General features: G+C 35.1%; 1 protein-coding gene across 1 annotated transcript in view; it reads left to right on the top strand.

Moving 5' to 3' along the window:
- The window catches only part of LOC308497808 (uncharacterized protein), a 301285-nt gene that overhangs the window by 260709 nt on the left and 18345 nt on the right, over window positions 1-22231 (top strand). The window contains exons 4-7 of the mRNA XM_081048914.1: window positions 13890-13970; window positions 16831-16923; window positions 17630-17717; window positions 20661-20711. Of these exons, the coding sequence (XP_080905040.1) occupies window positions 17690-17717; window positions 20661-20711 (79 nt within the window). The 5' untranslated portion in view covers window positions 13890-13970; window positions 16831-16923; window positions 17630-17689. The remainder of the gene's footprint in view (window positions 1-13889; window positions 13971-16830; window positions 16924-17629; window positions 17718-20660; window positions 20712-22231) is intronic.

The following is a 22231-nucleotide window of genomic DNA, read 5'->3' as shown; positions in this document are numbered from 1 at the left end:
ATAAAATCCTGAATTGGGAATGAAGTGTCTGTATATAACAGTAGTTAGAAATCAAAACAATATAATTGATACTTATGAAATGATTACATGTTATCTGTATGTACATGTTCAATAAATGATAACAATACATATTGTCTGTTTACATATTTAGCAACAACATTGATCTATTAATCACCCCCAAGATTGAGCTACTGGTAACCCAGAACATTCGAAGGCAGGATTATTCTGTGTCCTCTAGATATATTTTATTTATAGTAAAGATAACAACAGACAAAGAATAATTCAGGGGGTGGGAACAATTAGGTGTTCTTTCATCCTTGTAAGGGCTGTTTATTTGGTTAGTATTCCTGATTATTATTAGTATGGGGTTTATATGTAGAAACTTCTATAAGTTATAATCCAAAATTAGACAAACTTTAGAGGAAAGTAGGGATACTGAAAATAAAAATTAATAATTTTGGTTTTATTATATTTATATTTGTTATAGTATATTATACTTATTATATATCCATCACATTACATGTATGTAGTTCTATTCAAACGTGTTTTGAAGAATAAGACTGTCTCAAAAGTTAATACACATCTCTGAGTATATGAAAGCAAAATTAAAAACTCTCTATCTTGATTTCTAAACACAAAAAATTAATAAGCAGAATAATTACTGTATTACACATTAGTATGATCGAATCAGTGTCTTAGCTCTGTCTATGTTTTTTATGAAAGATTTTTTAACATTGTCTTATTTTTATTCTTTATCATAAAATTGCCTCTTTTTTTTTGCCTTTCAAATTTCATTCTGTGGATAATAAATTTGTAATCTTAAAACATTCAATTGACTATTTTCTATAATCCATAATACTTAATTTTGAGTTGAGAAAATGATCTGTCAGGTTCTGAGGTAACTGATAAACTCAGATAAAATTCTGATGCATGGAAAATATTCTAAATTTTATCAGTGTTTATAATGACATGTGTGAATATATCAGTTAAATTATTTTCACAGTTACTCCCCCTTTGTATCTATTCATATTAATATGTGTAAATATTTCATTCAAAAATGTTTACAGGTACTGGTAAATTTATAGAATATTTTTATATCAGTTGTGTTTTATTTGTGATTAAAAATGAATATTTCATTAAATTTAGAAGTTTCAAAGTTATAGTCCTTTTCAATTAAATATAAATTTACCTAATTAGTAAAAGGAGCTCAAATTAAGTTTTGTCTCTTCTCTAGGTTGAGATAGTCTAGAGTCTTTATAGTAGTTCAGTATGAAAATTCATACACCATAAATAATCTTAATTTAATTTATTTATATATTCACTTGCTTTGTGACTCAATGACTTCCTGCTTGTATCCTTTTTCAATAATTTCAACTTACTAAAAGCCTGAAAATCTGAAGTTTTTAAACTCCATTAGTTGATTATTTTAATTAAAGATTTCCAATTTATCTTGAACAATATATCATTATAATTAAGAAAGGTCATTTTAAATGATATGCAGTACCACTGAAGGACAGTTTGGTTGATTTCATTTCTAAACTTTGGTTGATCATGGGCAGTAATGAGAGAAAGTGTGGGTCACCATGCTTATGTATGTTTTTTATTCAGTTACCTTCATCACACACAAGCAGTTGATCTGGATGAAATACCATGTTTAACAGAATAAGTTTTAAATGTGTCTTTTATAGTAACACAAGTTAAATCTGACCACTTTTTAAAACGTAGCTGCTGCAATCTTATTTTTTGCAGCAGTGGTCAGTGACTTCATTACATTCTACACTGTGGACGAAACTTGATTTAATTAACAAATGTCATGCATTTTGTCCCTCAAAGTGGAGGTGTAGGGACAGAGTCTCAGAGAGCCGTGGAAAGGTGCTGGCCTCATGTGGAAAGGTGCTCACGTGGAAAGGTGCTGGCTCGGTTATTAGACGACCATCAGCTCTAATCAGATGGCCATCCGCTGTGGGTGGGTGTCTATCAGCTGTTACCGGTTAGGCATTAGCCACTAATACAACTGTCATGGCTATGCTAGGGGATTGGTTATTTGGTAGAGAAGTGGATGTCGGATTGCAGTAAGCAGGTGTGTTGGTTGGCAGACAGGCAGATGGTGGATTGCGCATCATGTGGCTCCTGCTTCCCGTGTCTCTAACCCAGCTGCCAGCGAGAGCATAGTGGCATGAACCCCCTATCCATGGCTCTGTTGGTGTTCCTTTTTGGCCTCACCATATCCTGCATTCTTATGTGGGGAGAGAGAGCTGAGTTCCTTCATGACAGGAGGGTACGTTTGTACGTGTGGACATATAAACGTATATGACTGGGGTGGATGTACAACCAAAGGAGAACAGCACAAGTTCAAGGATGGAAGGGCTAGTGCGCAGGGTCCAGAAGACTAGCCCAAACAATTCCCATTTGGGATAGTCTTCTGGAAGAGAGGGATTTGAATCATATTTAAAATGGAAAGAAAAAATGCCAGCGGTAAATGCTAAACTGGACTGGAAACTGGGACAGCAGATATGAAGTAAGACTGTCAAAGGCAAACTGGGAAGTAGCTTCGGCTGATTTATATGGAATCCTGACTTATATAGGCTGCAGCAGCCTGAGTTGAACTCTTGGGAAGGATGTTCTGATTGTGTTGTTTAAAACATACCTTCCCTGCTGGATGAGGACCTGAAATAAGATGTTTGAATTAGGAGCACGGCAATGAAATAACATTAAATATGTGGGTGTGTACTTACATCTTCTTTCAACCATACCAGAACAACATATATTAAGTAAAAAAAAATAATAATAATAATAACTAGCTATTTTCAGCTTTGCTTCTGAATAGCAGTAAAGCTATGGTATAATTTTATGTCTTCTAAAAAGTTTTGAATTTGACAATCTGATTAATCCAATTGGTGGCCTGACTCCTTTAAAAGGCCCACTTGATGAATAATCATGGATGTCCTCACATTCAAATATGTCTGGTACACTCGTAAAAATTTGTTATATTTTCCTATGTAGTAAGTCAACAACTGATCTCTCCCCCTTGGTCATGGGTTTATTTGGCTTTTATAGTACTAGTGCTGCACACACATGCACACACACACACACGCACACATAAGCCCACACACACACCACATGTATACACAATGCATGTCAATATTTATTAGAAGTCAATATTGCATAATATATCCTGATAGCATTGTCCAAAAAAAAAAAAAGAGTACTACTTCAGGTGGAAACTTTGGAGATTTAAATTCCTTGATGGGACAAGGATCTGACTGGGATAATGTGGGTGATGGTTAAAATGACACATCATGACTGAACTGGAGATATAGTTATAGGTTATTTTTACAACCTGAGGGCATAGGATTCTGTCTATATTTCGACTTCCTAAAAGAAAAAAAAATCATTATTTCTTTGAGGAACAGGTCATGAAGTCAGTATCAGATGTCCCTATTTGGGTCTGTCCTCAAAACCTTGCTGCAGACGACTGATTTATCTCAATGTGAGGAAAGGGTCTCTCAGTACTCTGCTATCTATGTCCCAGCAGTGGTACTTTTTATGCCCCCAAAATGCACACGTGGAAGTATACAATTAGACCGACCTCTTCATTCTTAATACATTCCTTTTTCTCTTTAATAGCTTTGGATTGCTTCTCGGCCTTTTGACTAAGATCAAATGCAGTTTTTGATCATCATGTTCACCCCAAGCACACATATCAGATTTTCCCTGAACAAGAGGGGTTTTCTCTCATTCTTTCCTCTTCGTGCCCTGCATAAATAGTCCTACCAAAGTAAAAAAAAAAGTGACCTGTTAATTATGAGTGATTGCTTTTCCAATCCCAGGGTGAGTGAGGCATAATTTCAACTAAGTATTCATAGTCAGGGATCATCTAGTGATTGCTCTCCGGATGAATCTCCCTGGGCCCAAGGGCCACCTGGTGGTAGCCTGAACATGGCACTGCATTCTATCTGTCCTGTTCAGCCTGAATAAAGAGACATTATTTGCTAAACCATTTTAATTCCTGCTGCACAATTTAATTATGCTTCAGTGCAAAACCACCTGTGACCTTGGGTCTAGTAATGAAATCTACTCCCCAGTCACCAGTGCAGAGAGCAGTCTGTTTGGTAACGATTATGGGAAGTACGAATCTTAAATATGCTCATAACTGGAGGAAACATGCTTTTTCTGTTTCTTTTAGTTTGTTTGCAGGTATTTATTTTGTTGTTTTCTGGAGGAGGTTTTGTATAAGAAGTATCTTCACTGGAAGATTTAAATGAAATTCAAAATGACTCATAGTTGGTTTAGTGAGACAATAGAGGGAAATACTCTTTTTTTCTGCACTCTGTGAACCGGAGGGTATTTTGAAAAAATACAATCCTTTATTTCTCTCCCTGAGAACTAAGATGAAAGCATATAACTTGTAATTAAAGGGTACTGTTGTATAAATCTAGGTCATTTGATATTCAGTTATTAACTGAAGGTGTTTAGTTTATAATGAGTCTTTCAGAACCCAGTTTCATATTGGGCAAGTTCTATTTGATTAAGGTGTGAGAAACTGATTTTAAAAAGTCATTAGGAATTTTAAAATTTGTACACATATCCATTTTAACAGGATTTCTTTAGCTCTGCCATGGCTGTACGTGCTACTTCCTCTTTGTATGTCCCGACCCCAGCTTTATCTGCTCTGGGAATTGTGCTTTTTCAACTCCAAGCAGTGTTCACACATCCACACAAAACATTTATCCATGTTGGTCACTGAACACCCCATTGTCTTACCTAAAAATACATGCAAGCTCATTTTGCTAATTTTTAAGATGCATGTTATTTGCCACATTCTAACATCTCTGAAAATTGGCTGTCTTACAATCAGTAGCATCTCTCATTTATGTTGGCCACAGAAATGTTAGGGTGCAGTTGTCAATTGCTGTGTTCACGTAAATTTGGTCTCAGCTACTCATGTGACCCTTTGTTTCACATCCAAAGGAGTATAGCAAAGCTTTAAATTAAAGAAAGTTAAACAGATACTTTTGAATATAATTTCAGATGTATCTTTACACATAATTGGATACATTACTTAAAATAAAAGTTCTGGCTTCTGTAACAAAGGCTCAAATATGTAAGTGGTTTAAACAAGATAGCAGTTAATTTTGTTCTCACACAACAAGCCTGGCATAAACCACTCCGGGCTTATATGGAAGTCTTGCACTGTCAGAGACCTCTTTGGCTTTTACATTGTTGCTCTGCTAGCCAGAAGATGGACTATCTCTAGGTGATGACAACTCTGTTTCTATCCATAACCCTTTCATGTCAACCAGCAGGCAAATGAAAAGATTAGGACATGCATTCTTGCTTCAGAGACATTTCAGAAAGTACACAAGTACTTTCATTGACACCCCATAACCAGAATTGAAGTAACATTCTTCCTTACATCTAGTTGCAAGGAACACCAAGAAATGTCTTTCAAGAGGTTTTCCTTTTCAATAAAAAAGGTATAGAAAGAAGCATTTGGGCAAAACTAGGAGAATGTGCTGCATGTTCTGTCATTAATTCGATGTTCAGTTTATCTATTCTCATTCTTCTAATTGAATTTTTAGGTCTATAATAATCTTGTTTCATCTTTGAGTTGCTTTCTTTTTTTTTAGTATATGTGCTGCCGAAGCGAGCACTGAGTTGCTTTCTTAATGATACAACTTCACTTTTCATCTTCTATGTTTTAATTTCCTAGGTCTGCTGTAACAAATCACTACAAACTTAGCTTAAAATAACAGAAATGTATTCTCTCACAGTTCCAGAAGCCCGAAGTCTGAAGTCAAGTTGTTGGCAAGGTTGATTCTTTCTGGAGGCTCAGAGAGAATCTATTCCATGCCTCTCTCCTAGCTTCTGCGGGCTACTGGCATCTTAGTATCCCTGGGCTTGTAGTTTCATACATTCAACCTCTGCCTTTCTCTTCACACAGCCTTCCCTCCTGTTTCCCTACTTCTGCTTCTTCTCTGTGTCTCTGTGTCTTCTTTTTGGTCTCTTAGAAAGATACTTGTCATTTGATTAGGGTTCACCCTAATCAAGAGTTACCTTGTCTGAGATTCGTATCTTCATTATTTCTGCAAAGACCCTTATTCCAGATAAGGCCACGTTTCTGAGGATCTGGGTGAACATATCTTTGGGAGCCACAATTCAGTCCATTACAATTTCATTTTGTTGTTATATCGTCTTCTTTAATTATGTATTTATTGCATATATGTTTTTATTAAGTTTTTCTACAGCGTAAATTACTCCTTGGAAATTTTCACCTTGATTGTTGCATTATGTTTTCTTTCAGATTGCATTGTTCATATAAATTATCATGTTATTTTTCCTCCTTTTGTTGTCTATGGGATTATTTTTTTCAGCTTTTTAAATTTTTTTGATGCCATACATTTCCATTGTTACTGTGTGATTCTTTTTCTATCTTACTTCATTTTGTATGTCTTTGTCCAGATCTTCTGTTCATTTTGATATAGTGTGTTTGATTTACCTTTATCTCTCTTTCTGAATATCAGAAAGGGAACCTGTTGTTTTCTTTCTGAGTATTTCATATTTTGACATCATTGAAGTAATCTAATGACATTCAGGAGGAGGAGATATCAAATAAAGTTATATATACAATAAAGTTGTATAAAATATTTTACAACTTTTGGCCTCTCCTATCCCTTGTGAGGTTTTACAAAGTTCCTATACCAGGGTTCTCATCAGCTGGGGGAGGGTAAATTCTGATTATCCTGAGCTAAAGCTTTAGGTCATTTTTCCCAGTTCAGATCTAGAGTCTTCTCTCCCATCAAGACAGTCACATAGTATCCCCCACTTCAAAACTACTAGAAATACATACATGTTTTCCCACTATACCCAGGATGCTCTCCAGTGGGACTGCTTTATCCATAGATACATTGGGCATCATGATGTAGGGCCAGCATTCCATTAGCCTGCCTGCTACTTCCAGTATGAAAACCTTGAGGTGGGTGGTCATTGCCATGTGGTTCTTGCCAATTATCTGGCACTTCACATAGGACTTCCCGTCATCCTGTGCCCTGCAATCAAACGCAGGTACACATGACCTTTCAGGACACCTACGGGGTCTTGTAGGATCCCAAGGCTGCTCCTTCAGGAAGTCTTCCCTGACCCAACCTCCAGCTTCTGTCAACCTGCAGGGCCACCCTATGCATCAGGCCTCTGTGCCCTGCTTGGGTCCCCCAGGAGAACAGAGGAGGAAAACAGAGAAAATCAGCTCTGTTTGTTTTCTTAACTTGATAGATTTTGTAAGAATTCTTAGCAGCTGCCATGACTATGGGTCAAGGCAATGTGCTTAAATTCCATGCCAAAGTCCCAAATCGGTCTCCATCTCTGTCACCTGTTTCTGTCTCTCTCGCCATATATACAAGGACAGGCAATTAAGTTTGCGAACTCATCCTAGAAAAAATGCTATATACCTCACTGCTGAATATTACTACAGTCACCTTCTAAGTACTCCCCTTGGGAAGCTATGCACTGATGCCAGCGCAATTTGGGAACACTTTTTCTGGAATGGACATCAGAGCTGTTATCATATTACCCTTGATGTCCTGAGTGTCATCAAAATGTCTTACTTTCAATATGTCCTATATCTTTGGGTAAAGAAAAAAGTCATTGGGGCCAGATCAGGTGAGTAGGGAAGGTGTTCCAATATAGTTATTTGTTTACTGGCTAAAAACTCCTTCACAGACAGTGTCATGTGAGCTGGTGCATTGTCGTGATGCAAGAAGCTCAGGTCATCTAACTTTTTCACACAACCTTTTTAGTACTTCCAAATAGTAAAGTTGGTTAACTCTTTGTCCAGTTGATAAAAATTCATAATGAATAATCCCTCTGATGTCAAAAAAGGTTAGCAACATTGTTGCAATAAGTTGGAGAACTTAATTGGCACACCTCTTATGTAGTGTTAGAGGGTGTGGCTGTGTGGCTGTACTCTTTTCTTTGATTGTTGAAGGTAATTTGTTTAACATTAAAAATAATGTTTCTGTTGATGTCATCAGGTATTAGGAGGATACTTTGATTTGACATCACTGCATGATCTACTGCCCTGCCTCTTTCTCTTATTTCATGTTTTATAGTTATGATCCGGGGAGGGAAAATATAACTAGAACCAGAGGGATGATCTCCTTAAAAATCCATTATAAGGATTTTAAATCCAAAATAAGCAAAATGCCTTCCTAAAGTTGAGTTCATCTCCTTTGATGTACACATTTTCCCAGCAAATATTCACTGGTACCATTTTCTGAAACCAAATCATGGTGTGAAAGAAACAGGTGAGTTCAAAGTTCGCAATATCAGCTCATGTTTATAACGAACTTTCTCAAGATATTAATTTAACATTTTTTCTGCCAAATATAAGGTCAAAACTAATATCCCAAGCAGGCATAAAACAATATCTTCTTAATACTGAGTATGATGTATAGGGCAGAGTGGTGAGTAAGAACTTAAAATATGTTATTTGACAGACTGGGTCAAGGACAGGGTGCATGAATAAATAACCATGTGTTCTTGGTCAAGCTGGCTTCCCTCACTATCTATTTCCTCAGAGGTAAATTGATACTGTAATATTATCTATTCTTGGAGTTGTTGTCCGATTAACATTTGGTAGATAAAATTAAATGTTTTATGTAGAGCCAGACACATACTAAGCATTCTATAAAACTCAGCTATTATTTTCATTAAGCTCCTTAAATTATCTCCTCCTACATCTTTGAAACATAGATGCTTGGTAGCTTATGATTACGGTGACGTTTCCACCGGGTTATTTTAATGAGAAATATTGGCAAAAACAGGGTAATTCTAAAGACTTAGGGACAGTTTAAAAAATTATGAAAGCCAAATGTATTAAACACCCAATCATACTTGGCTTCTAAAACAAACACCCTGACAGCGTAGATGTTCCTCGGGAGGCCTGAACAAGGAGTTAATTTGCAAATAACGTGTAATAACAAATTCTTCAAAGTTGCTGAATCACTTTCTTTCTGTATTATAAATAATCCTTTAATTATTCTACTTTTGATATTTGCTTATATTAATTATGCAAAAACTACAACTCAGGATGTAAGTATAATTTAATAAACAAGGTTATTGGGTGAGAAAAATGTGCTAAAAATTAATTATGAGAGATTCTGGATTTGGCATAATTGGTTGGAAAATAACAAACCAAAGAGGCTATGAAGGCAATGTGTTAGTATTTGTCATAAAAAGAAATTCTGGGCAGAAAGTTAAGGTCAGCAGTTTTCGTTACAAGGAGACACTTAGCGGAGTAAAACCACAGTGAAGTTGAATTAAAACATGAAATAATGATTCTACAGGACACACTTCCTACTTTGAAGGGATTTTACCGAACACTGTTTCCCTTAGGGCAGCCATTTCTAGAGTGATTTCCAAGTAGAGCCATCCTTAACCAAACTCTGAATGTCCCGATGCACCTGTCCCTCATGCCGCTCCACACACCTGTCTGCCTGACACAGTTCTCTGACTAACCCAGGTTTTCCAGTTATTCTACAGAAGAGAGTGCAGCTCAGAAACCCATTCACCTTGAATTAAGGACTCCAGCTCTCCTACCCAGGTGTTGATTTTGCAGCCAAAGGACAAAGTGAATGCAGATAAAAGAAAAACATTAATACAAAGGAATCATTCTAATGGTGAATCTCAGTTTCCACATTGCAAAATGTAACAGCAAAAAATGAAGGATAGTATTATTTTTGTGTTCCTTATATCTCATCATTTAATTTCTGATGATTATAATTGTCAGTATATACCAGAAACTTTGCAGCTGTTGGATTTTATTTAACAGCATGGTTTTTGTTAAAGCCAGTTGAGTATCACTGAGCAATTCATTTGAGAATGTGATTTATCTTACTTGCAATAGTCTTGAATAGAAAAATAGTCTTGACTAGAGAGAAGAGAATGGCTACTTCTAGTAACAATTAGTGGGTTAAACAGCAGTCTTAGCTGGAGTGGTAGGTGCTTTGCTTAGCATGAGGATGATTTGATGAAGGGATGAGAATAAGCAAGAACCACTGTATCCATGTTATAAGAAAGTCTCACCTCTTGACAAAATTAAATACATTCCAATAATGAATGGGCTCTAAGATGTTTAGGTGTTTAACCTAAAAAGACACTTTTGTCAATAAAATTTCTGAAGGCAGTGTTGTTTTGGTGCAATGGGTCTGAAACTCTCCAGTTCCAGTTCCTTTATTAACGATTGGAAACAATCTCTACTTTGATCTTCACTTTTTTGGATACTTTTAAGTTTAAAACAACAGAGAAATAATTTAAATGAGCTTGATGGTAATGTCATTGGGTTATATTTTGTCCATCTCTTCCCATTGTAGCAACAGTACAAGAACTTTCTATTTTCTATCACTTTACAAATATTGAACAAGAAATTATTTAGGTCAGATACTGGTCCAGGCTACTCAGGCAAAACTGAGGTGACTAACTCAACATCCCTGGCTTTAAGCAGTTTATAGTCTAAGAAGAAGGTAATCAAGTAAGTAAATATTACAATATGGCAGATTAAGAGAAAGAGGAGAAATTCAGAGGCATGCAGTTCTATCTGAGGAAAAAGAAAAACAGCAACAATGTTTACATTTCCAATTTGTTCTTAACACACTTAAATTTTACATGCATTCAAACAAACTTCTTAATTGTCACGATTTTGGCTCCCTCTCCTGCCCGCCACCCCACCCCTAGTTTCTTTTGGGTTGATGCTGGGTACTGAAAAATCCCATGTAACCTTCTGGAACTGACATCCTGTACAGACAAAAGTGAGAGAAGTCAAGTTTTAAAAATGCGTATGTTGTGCTGTCAGCACCAAAACAAGACTGGAGGGTTATCAGGGACATTTAAATTTTTCTCTCAGATGATTGAGAAAGTGCAACCAGCTGTACTCCAATTGCATTGAAAATAGATACCTTGCAAATTCTCATCTAAATGAAAGTTTAAATTACCAAAAGCAGTCTGACTGGTTATCTTTGACTAAAGTGGTTTACAATTTGCATATAAACTTCATTTCTTTTTCTAATTATGCTGAATAAAATGCACTCATTTTCTCTGTGATTATAGGCCAACCTTGCCAAACACCTGTAACTGTCACAAATCCTAATGTGATATTTATTTACTTCAAAGCAATGTTATTATCTAAATTATTTGAGGCATCAAAGGCCTTAATTATTGATAGTCAATTTGATAGGGTTAGTTTCCTTGTCCTTGGGTGGGAGTTTCTGATTTGTTCTTTCCCTTTTAAGTATTACTTGGCTGTAAGAGGCCATATGAGTCTGCTATTAAGGGTACTGGAAATCACATTCTTATTTAATTGGAAGTAGATTTAGACGGTATCAAGGAGCCAACATTGACAGCTGCAATCTGTAGGCTTCCAGGTAATTTTTTGTTTTAATCCTTGTTTATACTTAGTCTTCAAATAAGCGTTGTATCTTTTCTGTTTTCTCCAAAGCTTTGTATAAAAGGAACAAATTTTCATTTATCTGAAATTTTAGGATAAGCCAGGTTTGCTGGAGAGACAATATGCTATAAGTGACATTTCCTGGGCATAAAGGAGGTACTGATTGGGAAGCCATTGGGTGAGGGGCTTGAAGATGGCCAGATATTGTTCTGAGGCAAAATGATTTTGAAGCATAAGATTTGCAGAAATGGAGAAGGTGTGTGGAAGAGTTAAATGAGAAAGCTCCCCTTTGCAAAAATTTACAATTTACCAATTGGTCCTTCAGGATCAATGTCACATAGCCAGCTATCTTCTTCCAAGCAGTATATCTTTGGAAAGTAGTAGTCCTTGAAGCATTAAGTAGAATTTCAGTACATTTACCAGACTTTCACAAAGTATAGTTCCAGGACACCTGAGGGTCTTGAGACCCTTTCACGTGTTCCATGATACCATAAAACTATTTCAGTGTTAAAACCTCGTTTGCCTTATTCACTATCATTCCCTTAAAAGTGTACTGTGGAGTATTCCAGCGGCTACACATTACATGTGATATTGCAACACAGTGTTTGCAGAAGTCAATATGAGAATGTAAACATAACACCACAATCTTCCCATAAATTACTTTTCCTGTAGGTATTATAGACTTTTTAAATAAGAATATGGCATGTATCTTACCACATAATGGGTGTATTACTTTTTTAAATGAATTAATAAATAATTTTAAAATATGTTATTCATTTTAATATGGCAAAAATAATAGACATAATCTATGTAACAAAAAACTCTTGGAATTGTTAATATTTTAATACTTTTTAAGAGTGTAAGAAGGTCCCAAGATTAAAATGTTTGAGCCTCTGATTGATGGAGGTGAAAAAAAGCTACAAACTCTTCCCAACACTGACTTTGTCATCACTTACATATCCTTCCATCAAATTTTCAGTTAAAAACTTCTCTTTGTTCTGCTTTGTATGGCTCCAGTAATAAATAGTGAGGATCTACCTTTCAGAAAGCACAAAATCTGGTGTTGGAAGTCTATTTAAAAACAGATGATTAAAATAAAATTGACTTGGTAACACACATGATTAAAGTGACAAGCTCTGCTTGGGGGAGTCACAAAGCATGATGGGTAATGGCTGGCTTGCACTATTTAATGGACATTAAATCTCTGCTCCTTCCTTTTCCCCCACTACCCCCTCCTCCCCACTTTCCAACCCACTAGTGTTTGATGCCCTTAAAAAGACTGTTGATACCTTATGTGTGCCTCCATTCAACAGCCTTGGGAAAGTGCTTCTAGCAGTTCTTCTTGAAAAGCCAACTTTTAATGAAGGGAAGACACAGGTAGGGGTATGGTGGGGTGAGAAAGGGGTGGAGACTTGCAATTTTGCTGTAGATAAAGCAACACGCTCTTAGTGGCCACTGAATCAGTGTAAATGGCCATGTGCTCAAATTGTGTCAGAAAAGGAAGGGATAGGGAAAAAGATTACAGTTCTCTTAGGATTTGCAATGGTTGAGCTGTGGGTTCTGCCTACAGCCATTGTCAGATCAGTGAAATGCTTTATTTGTGCTGGCTCTGAGATGTCACTTGTCAGGGGTGATCTCTTGTATACTTCAGAACAGAGGTAACATGAACACAATGTGACACACAATTAACCACATATGTCAATCAGGAGAAACCCAATGGATTCTACTTTGTCAGCAGCCCTGCTCTGTGTGTGTGTGTGGGGGGGGGGGCTGGAGGTGGGGAGGGAGAGACGAAACCCTTTCATTACTGGCACTTCCTGGAGGCCTCCTGTTTCCAGGCATCACTCAGATCAATTCTATATATTTGAACTAATGTTCCAGCATGGAAATCTAAAAGGTGAACCACAGGTTTGCGTTTCTCCACTTGTTACGTTGCTGAGGCGACAATTCAGTGATGACTTGTTCAAAGAATAACTTCTTTCTTCTTTTTTATTTTTTGCCTTAAACTCAGATTCCTCACCCTTTTAACTGAGTGTAATAGTGACATTGATTAGGAGAAGGCGGTGCTTTTTTGAGGGCCTCGTTGAGCTCTCAGCCTGCTGCTCTCCCTCCTTTTCCTCCAGCCAACACTGGAACTTTATTGTGTTACGTAGACTCAGCTTATGAACTGAGATATTCTTTAACTTTTTGTTGACATCTCCTTAAACCCTCAGCTCCAAGGAGCTGGAAGGAAACCCCAACTGCTTGTTATCCCTTGTCTCTGTGTTTGATCAAAAGAATTATTGTGTTAAATTAATGAATGAGTCTTACGACATCTTTTACAGAAACACAAGTAAGAAAATAAGGACTTTTAATCTCCAGGAACACAACTGTTATTACATTAAAAAAAATTATTGGGTATTATAAAAATGTACACTTAACATTTTCTTTCTTTCTTTCTTTTTTTTAGGGATATATATTCACTTTCTAAGCTGATGACCTTCTTTCGTCCCTGATCTCATGATTTACTTCCTGAAATAAGACTGAAGGGGTTGGTGTGCCTTTACATTTATACAAGGAAATTGTAATTCAAATAACAAGTAACATGCATTGATAAAAAGTTATATACTTTATAACAATAAGGGGAAAGACTTTCTCTAGTTAAAAGTTAAGAAAACAGAAGACACTGCAGCACCTCGTGGTTGGGAAGTGCTTCTGAGCGAGGTATGTCACGTTCCATGCAGAAAGCAGCCTGTAGTGGAAAAACCAAGAACAACAAAGTGAGACTACTTGGGTTTGAATGCTGAGTTTGCCGCTTACTAGGTGTGTAGACTTGGACAAATGAATGAGTTAGACTCTCTCTACCTCAATTTTATGTTTGTAAAATGAGATTGTAATATTAGCTACCTTGTAAGCATTGTTGTGATTATTGTATGAGACATGCATACAATATTGCGATCATTGTATTAAAACACATAACAATGGGAGAATTATTCTGATCTATGTTTGCATTCTTATTACTTTATCCTTTCTGAAATAACCCTTTCATCCAAATGTTGCTTGTCTCAGGTAGCTTTATTAACTCTAATTTTATTGTTCAACATTTTCCAGAAGATCGTCTCTTTATTTTGGGTCAAAATGCATCGCTGGGTAAAACCTATTAGTCTCAGTTTTGCCTTTTTGGAATACACAGTGCAAATATACTATTTCTTCTACATGGTATTGGGCATTAATGTTCAGGTCACACTTACACTTCACTTGTCTGACGCCATCACAGACACATTTGACTTTGAGCTCAGGACTCAGAATCATGTGGCCCAAGTTCAAACTGGAGATCAATGACTTTTAGACATGTAATTGTGGGCACTTTTTCTTTATATAAACTTGTCTATACCTCAGTTTCTTCATCTATAACGTGGGAAAATATCACCTCCCTCATATATTTATCTTGAAAATTCAATGAGCCGACACACAAAAATTGCATACAACACCCCTCACTGAGGGTGAGCGTAACTCCCACCCCTTAAGCACTGGCTGCACATGGTGACTTCCTTTCAAAGAGTGCAGTAGGAAAAGGGGAAAAGTAACTTTGCAGTACAGAAAAGCTAACAAACACTATCTCAGCCATGTGATTCAGGTAACATCAGCAGTGATAAGTTATGTTGATAATGTGTATTCTTGATGTGAGGTGATGAGAATGGCACTTAATTTCTATGGTCTTCCTTCTAAAAAAACATAACCCCAGTCTAAATGTGAGAAAAACATTAGACAAATTCCAGTTGAGGAAAATTCTACAAAATATCTGACCAGTTCTCCTCAAAACTATCAAAGTTATCAAAATCCAGGCAAGTCTGAAAAATTGTCACAGAAGGAAACATGATAATAAATGTAAAATATACCCTGGATGAAATCTTGGGACCAAAAAGAAAAAAATATATATATTAGGTAAAAACTAAAGAACTGCAAATAAAGTATGGGTTTTCATTAATAATAATGTATCAGTATGGGTTCATTAATTGTGACAAATATATTAATATGTAATATAAACAATAGAGGAAACCAGATGCAAGGTATAAGGAAATTCTTTGTTCTATCTTTGAAATTTTTCTGTAAATCTAACACTATTCTAAAATTAAAAGACAGGAAAAATGCATACCATATTTCCTGAACATAGTAAAAACTCTATATGTGTTGACTATTATTATTACATTTTTATTAGACCAGTTGTCATATGACATGGATTCTGGTTTGGATATAGCAAGATTTGAGAAGCCTGTGTGTGTGAGCAGGGGGAAGGGATGCGTTTGTGAGAAGGTGGCTTGTACATATACTATTGCTCAGACGTCTGGGTCGTTGTATTGAAAGTGAGCCAAAAGATAATTTGTGATTTGGTTCTGGATTCCCCCCAGCAAATGACACAATTTAACAACCTGTTTTCTGAGAGGTTGCTTGAATGTCTTCTAAATGAATTAAAATCTGAAACTCTAAAGTAGGATGATTAGTGTGGTGATCACATTGTAAGGGATATAAATGTCGAATCACTATATATTACACCTGAAACAAATATAATATTGTATACCAACTATACTTAAATAAAAAAATAAAAATAATTAAAAAACATAAATAAATAAAATTAGGATGATGAAAATTTTGATTAATGTAATAGTGTGAATTTTGGCTCAATGACATGTCTAAAATAAGGGAGTAGAACTGACTTTACAAGTATAGTTTGAAATGATTGGCATTTGCTTGGATATGGGTAGCCTGCCATTGAATACCTGGCTGCACTTAATAGGAGCCAGGATTCTATCCAGTTAGCTTCATAAAATAGAGGTCTCTAGGGCTCTCTTGTTAAAGCATCCTGTGGTGTTAAGACTCTCATGCCATCTGATACTACTGGCCACACATCTTCTGAAGCTCCCCAATATAATCGCTGTACATCCTAGGATATAACAAGACATATCTAGGTCTTCACAATCCACAAAATGTACAAAAAACCCCACATATTTTTTATCTGCCATGTGTATACTGAGCCTTAGCCTGAAGTGATGAGATTTGTATCCCTGTACTTTCACTTTTAGGACTATTTTGTTTCCACCTTATAAGGCAAGCACCACAGAGGCAAAATTATTTTTCTAAAATCCAGAAATTTGGTGATATCTGTGAACTTATTTTCAGTACTGGTGGGATTTTGGGGGCTTTGTAATTTCTCTATTGAAATGTGATAATCTTTACTATGTCACCACCAAACAAATAGAACCACCATGATGTCTTCCCATTTTCCGTAACTGGATCCATGTACTTATTGACAGTTTTCTCAGAGCCAACAGTATATTTTCTATCTCAGGGTGTGAAAATACATAATTCTTTATCAACCCCACTCCATAGTGATGCTTGTGGTTTCTCCTCAGGCTGATTATTCACTTCAAGATGTATTCTAGCATTTCAAATAAAGTATGCAAACCAGAACACAACCATCCAGAAGTAATGACCCAGATTATAGGGTAAGTAATTATCTTAATTGATTTCAAATCCTCATTTAGATTAATGAGTCATCCGTTGTACATTGCATTTTTTTTCAATAGGATGTCTCCAGTTTATGACTGACATACTTCACAATAACCACTGACAAGTTCAACCACACCTGTGTGTGTGATTCAAACTATATACTATGGAAGATAAAACACCTGACAATATTTCCAAGGGTTTTGAATCTATGAAGAAGTATTTAATGTTATAAACTCTCTTTTTTATTTTTCCTAAAGACTATTTAAGACTATGAAATTTTGGGACATAAAAATAAATAAAATGGTGAATAATTGTCTGATGAGAAAAAGTATAGTTCCATTAACCTTCCCAGATTCATGACTGGAAATAGAAAGTGCTATCTATTTCTAGAGCATTTTATCTGCACCTGACCCATGATGTTAATTTTTTCACTTATATTAAGTTTTAATAAATGAACGATAGTATGGGACTTACTAAAGTATAAACTGTGAAGCCTCTTGATATCCTGCCATTCTTTCCCATCTTTCCCATAGTGCCTTTTATGTATTCACTCTACACATATTATGTGTTGGGGATGGATACAAAAGTGAGCATGACTTTGTTTGCTATCATCAAGGAGTAGGTATTTTTAAGGGAAATGTATTTTGACTACTTTGGTGAGATGCAAAATTGCTTTATTGATTCTTGAAAACTTCTTTGCAGGAGGTGGCCTCTAATCTGCGACTAAAAGGACTATAAGGAGTTAGCCAGCCTGTGGGAAGAATGAAGAAAGATAGCATTTCAGGGAGAGGTAACACTCACTGCCTTTGTGGAGAAGACACTACATATATGTTTGAGAAATGAAATTTTGAACTAATAGCAAACAATAAAGAGAGTTTCTGTCCTTCTGTTAAAAGATTGAACTACAAAAGAGGGCTGGAAAACGCCAGGTGGATGATGTCTAATGGCAAATAATGGTACTGTAAGGGAGCATCAACTGTACAGGAAAAACTACCCACTGAAAACTTAAGGTTATCTTTAAAAAAGAATCATGACTGTTCTCACCCAAATGTAACACTTTTACTGGCTCCAGGAAGAAACTTTTGCTCAAAAACATTCATTTCTGAAATTCCAACATTAGAGATTTATGCATGTGTCTTAAAAAGCTCAGTTTTTTAAATGTCAGGACTTCTTGATGTTAAGCAGAGATATAATTCATCCATGGTTTGGTGTGGAGTCTTGTAATACTGATGCTTTTTTCCTCTTTATGGCTTAATCTTACTAATTATGATTAGAAAATAGGAACTTCCATGGGAGGATAAATGGAAAGGTCAGCCTTCCTCTGAATTATCAGAGAAGGGATCTGTGCAAAGAGCAAGCCACTCCAAGGGGTTGTGGAAGAGCCCCAGTGCAGACAGGAGGCTGCGTTGGCATAACACATGTAAACCTAGCCTTTTTACTAGATGTCTCAGCAAAGTATCACTAATTCAGTTTTATTTTTAAATACTATTTTTTCAATGATTGTAGATAAACAATTTCCTCTTAATTTGGTAAATCAATATTGTATTGAGGGTAGCTTTTTAATTTTAATTTTTAATTTAACCTTTTAATTTTTATAATAAGTGACCTACCCACCCATAGTTAGGACACTGGCTACTGCTAATTAGAATATTGTTAGCGTCTTATACAGTATAGACAAGAGAGCAAGAAACAAACTTTGCTGCCAGTCTTCTTGTTCATTTTAAAAGAGTTAGAAGTAACTTTTTGTTTCATAACCAGGAATTTATGAGGATGGAAGGTCAAGAGAGTGAACATGTGATAAATTATTAATCTCAATGGAAGCCAGAATGGTTTGAAATTTAGACAAACTTGAATTTGAATCTCAGCTCTTGAACGTAATATTGATTAACCTCTCTGAACCTCATTTCTTCTATTAGTTAAACTTGAATAATACCTATTTTAAAAGGCTGTCATAGGAATAAAATAAAATAAAATGTATACCACATAGCCTGTAAATATCAACTCATCATTAACTAATGTGATTATAATAATATAATAGTGATGTAATTCTAAGAAATGAAAAGAAACAACAGATCTATGAAAGAGAGGATGTAAAAAAAAAAAAAATACTGAATCCTTACAGAGAGCCTCATCTGGGTCCAAAAGTGACTTTTCCATATATGAATTAAACCTTTTCATACAACAATTTAATTCTCACAATAACACAATAAAATAGGTGAACTGTAATCACTCACGTGTTATAAATGAAGAAACCAAGGCATAGATAAGTTAATTGTATCAAGGTTAAAGAAAGAAAAATCAAGAAAACAAAAAATGTTAAAATAGCAGAAACAGAGCCAGTATTTGAGCCAAAGCAATTTGCTTCAATGCAGAGCTCTTAAGATATCGCACAATAATACCTCTGTAATATACAGAGGGTGCCAGAAAAAATACATACACATTTTAAGAAAGGAAAAAAAAAACTGTATTAAAATTATGCTGATGGTAACCACTTTGAGCACCTCTTGTAATTGCAGAAGTCAAATGTGACTTGTAGTCATCTTTTGTTATCGGTATATATTAAATATTATAATCTAATAGAGTTTTTTTTTCCTTTCTTAAAATATGTATACATTTTTGGCAATAGTACTTATATTTCATTATGATTATTTAGAGTTATATATCAACATATAATTATTTATATATACACATATCTACATATCTATAAACCTATATCTCTCGATCTGTCACTCTTTTTGCATCCTACATCGTTTAGGGCTTTTAAAATGTTCAGCTCCTTCTTATCAGGAAAAGGATTGGGTGAGACACAGACAAAACTTCCTGTATCCCTGTCCCTGTGAATCGTACATGGATTATCCATGTGTTTCATCATTCAAAATACCTTGATGTGATGGATTGAATATGTCGTTTCCTCATGTTAGATTCCTTATATTTTATACGTACATATTCACTAATCTTTTTTCAAGAATATTTTTATTTATTTTCTATACTTCATTTCATTCTCTTTTTCTCCTCCCCCTCTTCATGTGTCCCATTCTTTTTTATTGCTAAATAGGATTTGCCACATAATGCTCAATAAAGCATTTGAACACATTCCAACCTTCTTTCAAATCTTAAGGGTAGTGTTCAGTCTTTCAACCATAAACTGCAGTGTTAACTGTAGGGGTGCCCTTTATCAGATTAAAGCTGTTTTTCTATGTTTCTATTATACTGAAACTTTTCTATTATAGATATTGAATTTTGTCAAATATTTTTTCTAGATTGAGATAATCACATAACTGTTCCCTTTCATTCAATAATATGTGCACAAATTAAACTAATAATTAGGGAATTTTTGAAAAAATGCCAATTGATTCTAATGTATTTTTTGTATTGTTGAATTCAATTTACTAACATTGTGTTAAGGAATTTTATGTCTATATTTATGATTAATTTGGGTCCTTGCACACAAAGAGCTTTTTAGATTTAGTCAAAGGTTTAAGGCATGAAACTTTACAAATTGAGAATGAAATTAACAGAGAAATAGGAAAGGACAAGAGAAGCCATAAATTTTTAGAAAAGGACAAGAGTTTTCTACAAGATATTAAGAATTATTTTAAGACTATAATACTTAAGACACAAGAAACAATACAGCAATTTTTCTTGCAAAAAAAAAAAAAGGTTTAAGGCAACTTTTATGAAGATTGCTAAAGCCCCTTTTCTCTGAACCTTCCTCCTGTCTGGTATCTTGTAGGTTTTGTTCTACTGTCTTCTCCATCCCTGAATTCAAATCTCTCTTTGCCAGGTAAGCCACTGCTTGCTTTCTCGGCTCACTGACTCTATTTAGCCAGTGAATCCCAGACAAAATTCCAGGGTGAGTATGAAGTCCATCTTATGTGTTTCTCTCCTTTGAAGGATCACAGCCCTGCACAGTCTATCATCCAATGTCGTGAATCTGTGCTACATATAATTTGTCCAGCTCTTTAGCAGTTTGCAGTGGGACGTTAACTTGGGTAACCATTACTGAATCTTGGCCAAACCAGTGATCTCTTGTAAACACATAGGAGCTGATGGAGAAATCCCTCCACTCCAGGAAAAAATTAAAAAAAAAAAAGTTAGTAGCATCTTTTAAAATTCCTTGATCATATCATTATTCATTTTCATTGAAATTACATATTAGAAGGCATTTCTTTTAGTTTTTTCATGTGCTTTTAATTTTATGCACACACACATGCCATATCTTTATAAATCCCTGGAGCTTTTGTTTTTTCCCCTGTAGATTTTATATGGGAAGTTTTTGGTAGGTCTATTTTTACTGGTCTTATTGTTCTCAATACACAACAAGGATAAAAAGTAATGTATTTTTATGAGTAAAAAAGACAATTTTCATACTATTGTTGGTTACTCGAGAATTCCACTGTACTACTATCATCTATAAAATCACCTAGAAAAGATTCATTTTCATTAATACTGGAAATCCATATTAATTTTACTCTCCAAACATTTATTTTAAGACAGTGTGTGTTGCTCAAGTCCCAAAACTTGCACGTGAAAATTAGAGTTACTAAGGTTTTATTTCCATTCCATATAGTTTATACCTGGGAAGTTAAAATGCTGAAAGTAGAAATAAAAGAACTGGATCAGCTAAAATAAAAGAATATGTATAGGTCATACCTGATGAGTAAGTTGTTTTATGAATGGTCATATTGAAGTTTCTGTTTTCCTATCCCAAACCTTGTTTTAGAGTCAAACACCAGTATTATCAGAAGTTTTTGTTTGTTTGTTTGTTTGTTTTGTGTGTTTTCTTTGTGTGTAAATTATTCTGGTGTTCAAATTCTAGCTAAACAGATATGCATATTCTAAAGGTGTTGTATTATTACTATAAAGTTAACTTAAAATGTAGTGGCCATATCAAAATACTGAGTCAAATATGAGGTCTCTCCAAAATAAACACAGTACTTATGTAGTTGGACCCTATGGATTAGGTAACCTTTGCTTTTTAGAAAGATACTTTATTCAGAGCGCTAGTGTAATTTATAAGCATATGCTTGCAAAAACAGATGCTAATGAAAAACATCTAGGACATTAAAATTAAATATTTCATGCGCAGACATAGGAATAGGCACTTGTGTGTCAATATTTAAGCTATTTGTAGTTAAATGTATCTTTTCCCATATGGTCATAAAGAAAAAAATAGCATGCATCAATTTTTCCCTTCACAGGTTTATAACATAGCAGGTTGGTGCTTAAGTAAAACATGATGAAAATGGTCTTTCTAAATGTTCTTTTTGGAGTTTGATTTTAATAATGAAAACACCACACATA

The sequence above is a fragment of the Rhinolophus hipposideros genome (genome assembly GCF_964194185.1).
Source record: "Rhinolophus hipposideros genome assembly, chromosome: 5".
NCBI lineage: Eukaryota > Metazoa > Chordata > Mammalia > Chiroptera > Rhinolophidae > Rhinolophus > Rhinolophus hipposideros.
Note: the sequence above shows the minus strand (reverse complement) of the source record. Positions and strands in the feature narration are given on the sequence as shown.